This window comes from Brachypodium distachyon, chromosome 3 (assembly GCF_000005505.3).
Source record: "Brachypodium distachyon strain Bd21 chromosome 3, Brachypodium_distachyon_v3.0, whole genome shotgun sequence".
In the NCBI taxonomy this organism is placed as follows: Eukaryota; Viridiplantae; Streptophyta; class Magnoliopsida; order Poales; family Poaceae; genus Brachypodium; species Brachypodium distachyon.
In genome coordinates this window covers 38,728,895-38,736,495 of record NC_016133.3, presented here as the reverse complement: position 1 = coordinate 38,736,495, position 7,601 = coordinate 38,728,895, and the positions used below count along the sequence as shown (strand labels likewise).

At 40.5% G+C, this 7,601-nt stretch overlaps 1 protein-coding gene across 2 annotated transcripts; it reads left to right on the top strand.

Annotated features, from left to right (window-relative positions):
• The first annotated feature begins 810 nt into the window (after nucleotides 1–810).
• LOC100827598 (ATP-dependent Clp protease adapter protein CLPS1, chloroplastic) lies at nucleotides 811–4,182 on the top strand. Of its 2 annotated transcripts, none has more exons than XM_010236847.3 (3): nucleotides 811–1,026; nucleotides 1,666–1,807; nucleotides 3,608–4,182. In XM_010236847.3, the coding sequence occupies exons 1-3, from the start codon at nucleotides 960–962 to the stop codon at nucleotides 3,867–3,869; spliced, it is 471 nt and encodes a 156-aa protein (XP_010235149.1). In that variant the 5' UTR covers nucleotides 811–959; the 3' UTR covers nucleotides 3,870–4,182. The 2 variants fall into 2 exon arrangements, with proteins under 2 accessions (XP_010235149.1, XP_003574520.1); XM_003574472.4 differs by having other exon boundaries at nucleotides 812–1,026; nucleotides 1,663–1,807.
• Nucleotides 4,183–7,601: the final 3,419 nt, after the last annotated feature.

Sequence of the window (7,601 nt, the reverse complement as noted above, 5' to 3'; positions counted from 1 at the left end):
TCATGCCTTGCAACACTGTTTTTTTTTTGAATTCTTATGACAATAAAAAATATTTCAATTCTCTTGTTCTTTCATTTAAGAGAAGATAGAATATATATTTTTTGTACATTTTTCTCTTCAATGTTACTTCTCCCTTCAGATGGTGGGCCAAGAAGGGTCCACGTGAAAGACCGCGTGCTTGTTTAAAGGTTCTATTTTTAGTGTGGAGTTGTATCGTGGAACTTGGTGAGTAGTTGTATTTAGGACTTTGAACTCAGAAGTGTCAAACTTCTTAATGTTTGGCAAAGTATAGAAAAGGCTATCAATATCTACAACATTAGACTAGTTTTATAATTCCTCTCATGAGATATATTTCGTAGCATATTTATTTAGATATTGGCATTTTTTTATAGACTTGGTCACTACACGTAGAATAAATCTAGACATCTTATGTTTAGAAACAGATATAGTATATCAATTAACTTACTCTCTTCGATTCATAACTCTTGTCAAAATATTACATGTATCTAGGCATTTAAAAAAAATAGATACATACATTTTTGGCCAAATTTAAGACAAGAATTATGAAACGGAGGGATTATATCGCATCCTATTCAACGGTTTGCATGAGCGTGGAACGGATAAAGCTCGTCAATTTCCCACGATTCCGTTCGCGAATTCCTGTGGGTTTCAGTTTTCCATGTCTGAATTGAGGCTGCTAGTGAAAAATATCAGGAGGACCAATGGCTGAGAGAAGGCCAGATCTCAAGATCGGCGAACAGGTGGTTCACGCCAGCCACGCGCACCCAACTGGGCCACAAATATTCTCTCCCGTGCCTCCAAACCGCACAGCCACCGGCCCACGGAGGAACACACACCCCACCGCGGACGGAGGAGGCTCAGCCGCTCAGAGGCGAGGCAAGACAGGGGCTCCCGGCTTCCGACTCCGGGGGCGTCGCGAGGACGGCGGCTAGTCGAGAATGGAGGCCGCGGTGCCCAGCCGTATCGCTCTCTCCGCCCGCATCATGAACCACCACGTGGTGGCAGGTACTACCGGACGCTCCCCACTCTTCTTTTTTTCTTGGATGCCAGTTGGGTACCCCCGGCTTCACACTGGGCGGATAAGATTTGGCAAAATAGGCAGCAGGATGAGTTTCTGTTGTAGAACAGATTGATTTTCCTGGTTCCGAATGGAGCTAGTGATTGCCAAGGAGGAAGCGCAGTTTTTAATTATCAAGAATCGTTGCCTGTTGCTGATTTTAGGCGTTTCTCGTCTTGGAAATTTGCTCCAAGATTTGGCCCATTTGAGCTCGGGAGAATACGATTGTATTCTTTAACTTTCTGATAAGAAATTGCTGGGGTTGTATTGACATTAGGACGGGGGACCTTCGTTCTGTTATGTTGGTTACTCTATTCATGTACTGTATGCTTGTCAGGTTCTTATCCTTTTAGCTGCGTAAACGTGTCACAACGCTGAAAGTTCTTTTATATATTTTTAATCATGACATGGGGAGACCAACCTGAGCTTGAACTCCGAGCAAGAGCTATGACGATTTTAACTTGGATAGAAGATTAATTCTCGAAAAAGAAATAGATGATATTTGTTCTTTAGGTCATCTTAGTCCGTGTTTGTCCTTGCAGGATTGTTTTCTCATCTTTTTTCTTCATTTTGTCCATGTTCAGCAGGAGGTAGATCCTCTATTTACAGGGGAAGGTACCCAAATATCGCCATTCCTATTGTAGTCACAGCAGCAGGCAAAGGTGGTGGCGTGCTTGATCGACCAGCAGAGAAAATTTCACCTGGCCGTCAGTCTGAATTCGATGTGAAGTAAGTTCATTTCTGTAACTTACGATTTTTTTCCCCATTTAAGTGTAAAATTGCAGGATTTGGATAGTGTTTTTTTTAAAATAAATTAGTATGAATTTTACTGTATCAGATCCCAGTACCAGAATCTAAACCCTACCATGAAGGGTGTATTTTTTCACCTAATGATGGAACTAAAAACTACAAAATACTACTTTAAGCGATGCCAAACAGATAACTAACTTTCCAATCCAAATAGCATGAGGCCAAACAGATAACTAAGTTTCCAATCTGAATAGTGTTGGACTGCTTCACTGAAAAGGTTTAATTATCAACTACACCCTCCATATTCAATGTTGTTACTGCCATAGCGCACAACCAATATTTTTGCTCTCGACAAAGGGAAACCATAATTCAGAAGTTATCCAGAAGGTGTTATCTTGGTGCCCAATTGCTACCTGTACTGCTTGTTTTATGTACTCTGTGATAGCCTGATAGGTGTAAGAATAGCAGGTCATCGTGCTGCCTGTGGCGGGATTCCCCAGTTTTAGCCATTGTGTGGCATTTTTAGCCTTTTGTATGCCAACTTGGTCACGACTCAATAGAATTACATATGTTGTGTGCATCACAAAATGAAGAGGCCAGGAGGATGATCCTTCAATTGTCTTACAAAAAGGGCACCAAGGGAGCCTGGGGTTATCCAACTTGGCAGTTTTATAGCTATATAGCTGGTTTATCGTTGTCAATATATAATAAACGTCAATATATAAATTTTGTTTTCCAGAGTTATGTTAATTGGGCTTGCCATGATGCCAGTTGGCGAGCTCCATTGCAAATATAGCGATTTCAGTGAAGGCTTGAAATGTCTGTTGTAGTTTGCTGTTGTCTTGAATGAGATATTTCATGTTCAGGTTACTGTCGGAACTGTCAGTACAAGGTTTCTTCCATTGCGGGGTGTTTTGTGCGTTTATACATCTCGCCCTAGTTGTTTTTGAGAAAAATCTGCACATTTCACTTTCTATGTTGTAATATTCACATTTAATGCCCTTAGGCATAAGAAAAAGTGACTGGTCCAGCACATTATGTACCATGGCAGGTTAATCAGTCTAGGCGTTTGCCTAGTGCCATGCTTGATTTTTCGTGTTGTGGTCTTTGATATGTTAAAGTATTATTGCACAAGGAGCACTCTCTCATCAGTATTGCTTATTTTCGAAGACTTTATGGTTTCAAAATACAATAATATGTATCGATTCTGACATCATATTTTTGTTCGCCTTGATGTTATTCCAAATGCCTATACTTGTGAAAAATAAATAATGACCGTTCTGTCGTTATCAATGAGCTTATGCCTTACAGTGATGTTGTGTTTTACTGTTTCTCCAGGTTTGTTATAGTTGCTATTCTTGTGTATTTGTTAGCACATTGATGGTTAATTCTTAGTAAGGAATGCTCTCTACTATACATCAACATTCCCTTTGTTCATAGACTATATGAAGTTCCATACGCTTTGGTTTTCAGGGTGGTAGTTTGATCCATTGGAATATAAATATTAAAAATAAATCACAACATGTAGTGGAAGAAAGGTGTCCACAGGATCAGAAACCAAGTCAGTCCTGAGCCAGCATATTCTGAGACAACACTGTAAAATAGCTAGATGAAAACTGTCAGATATCCAAGACTGCATCCAAGGATTAAACTTCAAGATCAGATCAACTAATACTTTTTCTCTTTTTGCTAGTCGTTTTCCTTCTTTGGTGAGCTTTATGGTCAATTCATCTAAGGAACACTGGATATGAGTTATGATGGCATTCTTTTGGTATGCAGGAAATCCCGGAAAATGTCTCCTCCATACCGTGTCGTCCTGCACAATGACAACGAAAACAGGCGTGAGTATGTGGTCCAAGTCCTGATGAAGGTTATCCCGGGGATGACGGTCGACAACGCCGTTAATATCATGCAAGAGGCACACGTGAATGGGTTGGCAGTGGTTATTGTCTGCTCTCAGTCTGAAGCCGAAGAGCACTGTACGTCACTCAGGGGCAATGGCCTCCGGAGCTCAATCGAACCGGCAAGTGGTGGCTGCTGAAAAAAGGGTTCCTGTTTTTGCCTCTAAAAGTCTGTAGATATAGCTGCACTGCATGCTCAGATAAACTGCAATGAATCACACAAAGTTACTGTTAGGAGTGACATGAGTAACTCCTGGCAGATGTAAATCATGTAGACCAATTATAGTGTCCTCAGTTATGAAATTTTAGTTACACTAATTGGAGGTACCACATTAGAGTAATTGCTGCCTACTGTCAACTCGTGGGTTTTGTTTAGGCTGCACAAGATATGGTGCGCCAAGGCTCCTGCTGCTTTTGCTTTCAAGGCTTCTGAAGATATCGGTTATTCAGTCTCTTGCTGCGTTTGTTTGAGGCTTCTGAAGATATTTGTTATTCAGTCTCTTGCTACTTTCTTTGACAAAAATTTGTTCGTCTTACACAGCATCCGAGCTGCGCCGATTCAATATGGGTGTATACTATTAAATTTACTTTTGAATTGGCTTGGAGAAAGTGTGAACTCATATGTCCAGAAAATAATATAAGTAACACTTGGAGGACTCTTTTTTGTGGGGTTTACTCTTTTTTTCGAGACATTAGTGGATACACTTGGACTACCTCGGGTAGTTAGAAAGCGAACATCGCTCAGTTGGCTATTGGGCCTGATGAGATGAGGTGCAGAATTGTGCCCCCAAGTACTGATTCCGATTTATCCTTTTCAGGTTAAATCCCGCTGCTCAAGTACAAAAAAATTCCCTAAAAAATAGGTACTGTACCAATTTTTTTAAATCTTTATTAGAAGTAGTTTTAGTTTGCACAGGTGATTGCAACGGAATGGAAACAAAACAAACTGTGTCAGGTAGTAGAAATAGAAAGTACTAGCTACTCTATGAGTTTAAGTTGTCGAAATTTCATTGGTTATCATTTTGTTAAACAGTAAAATGCATCGTAGTTTCTAAAACTATTTGGGGTGGGTCAAGTGAGTCCTAATTCTATCAAAATGCATATTTGAACCTTAATTTTTTATAAGATGTTCACGCGTGCTACTAATCGAGCCCGGGCTGCTGCTGATTGGCCAGGTGACAAGTTGATTGTCACGCTGGCTAACTGCCGAGTCGCTTGAAACTGCAAATAGGCACAACCATTCCATTTTGCAATTTCAAGCGGGGTGGGGAGAATCGAGGAAAGAACCGCGGGATGAGTAAAATGAAAATGTTGAGCCTATTTGCAATTTCCAGCGACCCGACAATTAGCCATCGTGGCAATCAACTTGCCATCTGGCCGGTCAGCAGTGGCTCGGGCTCAATTAAGACCACGCGTGAACAACTTACAAAGAATTATGTTCCAAATATGCACTTTAATAAAATTATGACTCACTTGACACATTCCGAATAGTTTTAGGACATACGGTGCATTTTACATTTTTCTAAACACATCTGGAGATTTACTGATCGTGCAGAGACAGACGAGACTACCAGGTCAAGGCAACGTGATTATCGACCCTTAACGAGAACGAATCGAACGTTACGTCTCACATCGCGGTTGCCCGCCAGATCCGTTGGAACGTGACGCGGTGGCCGTGCGAGACGGAGCCATTGCACATGACACAGACACTCCATCGACGAAGTTACGTTATTTTGGGCCGTGCCCCCGTGTGTGCCAGTGTCTCTGCGTCTGTTGCGTGTGCTGCTGCGAAATGCCCGGCCGGGCCCCGTCGCGACGCCCGCGCGCGTGGGACGGGCATGCATGCAGCCAGCTTAACCCCACACTTCCAAAACTACTCGGACATATCCGGACGCCGACACTTGCAACCGTCGTTTCGTTTAGCCATGTCAACGGCAACATATCAGAGCCGGTTCTGTCCGCTTTGCCCTCAACATATCAGAGCCGTTGTCCAGCGGCGCCGCGGCTGAGCCGTAAAAACCGATCGGCACATCAAATATGTACAACAGAAATAAATATTGCTTTTTGGCTAACGGTTGGTTTGGTGGTCCTGTATTAATTCGAAGAGATATTCAGTTTAACTGTAAGATCAATGCGTGGAAGAAAATAGAAAAAAAGATACACTTTCAGGATATCCTCTGAATTTTCAGGAAGAACATACAACAGAAAGACAACAGAAAACTCTGAATTTTGTTGTACTACCCGCAAGAAAATACAGAAAGACACAACAAATACAACAGAAAACTCTGAATTTTGTTGTACTAACTGTTGTTGTATTAACTGTAAGAAAATACAGAAAGGCACATCAAATACATAGAAAACTCTGAAAATACAAAGAAAAATACTTTCAGAGAAGATCCTCTGAATTTTCAGGAAGAAAATATTCAAGATCAATCCAAAATAGCAATGGTTGAATGAATTTTCAGGAAGTTTTTGTCATGTTTCGATTAGAGTCACATCATGTCCCTTCTTTTAATTCCAAAACAAATCTCTGAAACATATTCAGAGATCAATTCACAGAAAATTTTGAAGATCAATACACAGAATATTTTCTAGAAATTCGCATATGCCGAAACAAACAAGTTTTCTGCTGTCAAGAGAACAAATCAAGTTTAACTAGCACAAACACAAGAGCTGCCGAGTGTTTCTGAAGCTTAGCTCTATGCAAGAGTTTTGAATTGTTGTTTGACTGTCCGAGACGGCAATACTTCAGAAGAAGGAGAATTGTGAGGCGGTCAAGAGTCATGTTTTGATCTCATATACGCCGTGTTGATGCTCAGCCGTCCATGTAGCGCAACTCATTCAAGGCTGAATTAGTAGAAACAATGAGGCAGTTAGACATCGTATCACAGAACAATTGTACAGTATTGTTCTGAAGTACAGAATTAACAAGTAGCTAGTTCTTCCATGAAAGCAGCCTAGTTGAACTGAAGCATTCCATTTACTTCCTCCAGGTTTATGTCTAGAGTGAAATTAACGTGTTCACTTCGAAGAAGTATAAACAAAATATACATGTTAAATTGATTTGTGCCCTTGATGATATATATGCAGTACTTTAATTTGTTGGAATTAGTACCATTAGAACTTACTGAAGCTTTCAGTCTAGGTATAACACTTCATCTGTAGTTATCAACAAGCTTGATGAATAATCCAAGACATGTACAGAACCTGAGAAACATCACAATTAATCAGCTTGATGAATAACCTGTACCCTGACAAGAGGGTGATGTACAGAACCTGAGAAACATCACAATTAACAAGCTTGATGAATTATATGTACCCCAGCTCGAAAGAAACAATAGGGAGCACCTAAAAACTAAAGACTATGTTGGAAAATACAGATGGACTTTATCCAACAATACCTTGATACTCCACATCTGTGAAAAATACAGATGGGCTGTTGGATAGGATGAACCCGAGACTATGTTGGTTGCAGTGTAAAATGTTTTCAAGAAATTGCATATCGCTTCAGCTCGCTTCCACTCTTCAGCTCCTCATATGACAATGTCCGAAAAGCATTTCTAAATGGCAATGCATACTTTGTCATAAGGTATGATGAATTCCACCTTGTTGGCGTATCATAGCAAGGACGTTTACCACCAGAAATTCCAATTCTTGAAACGATTTCATCAAATTTGTCCTTTCGAGCAGGCATACTCTTCACAAATTTCACACTTTCTCTTATGTTGTCAATCAAACCTTTCAAAACCTTCAAACCATCTTGGACAATGAGGTTCAGAACATGGGCTGCGCAACGAGAATGTAGCAAATTTCCATCAACATGTAACATTTTCCTAACCAACAGATTTTCTTTCACATACTTGATCATTTTG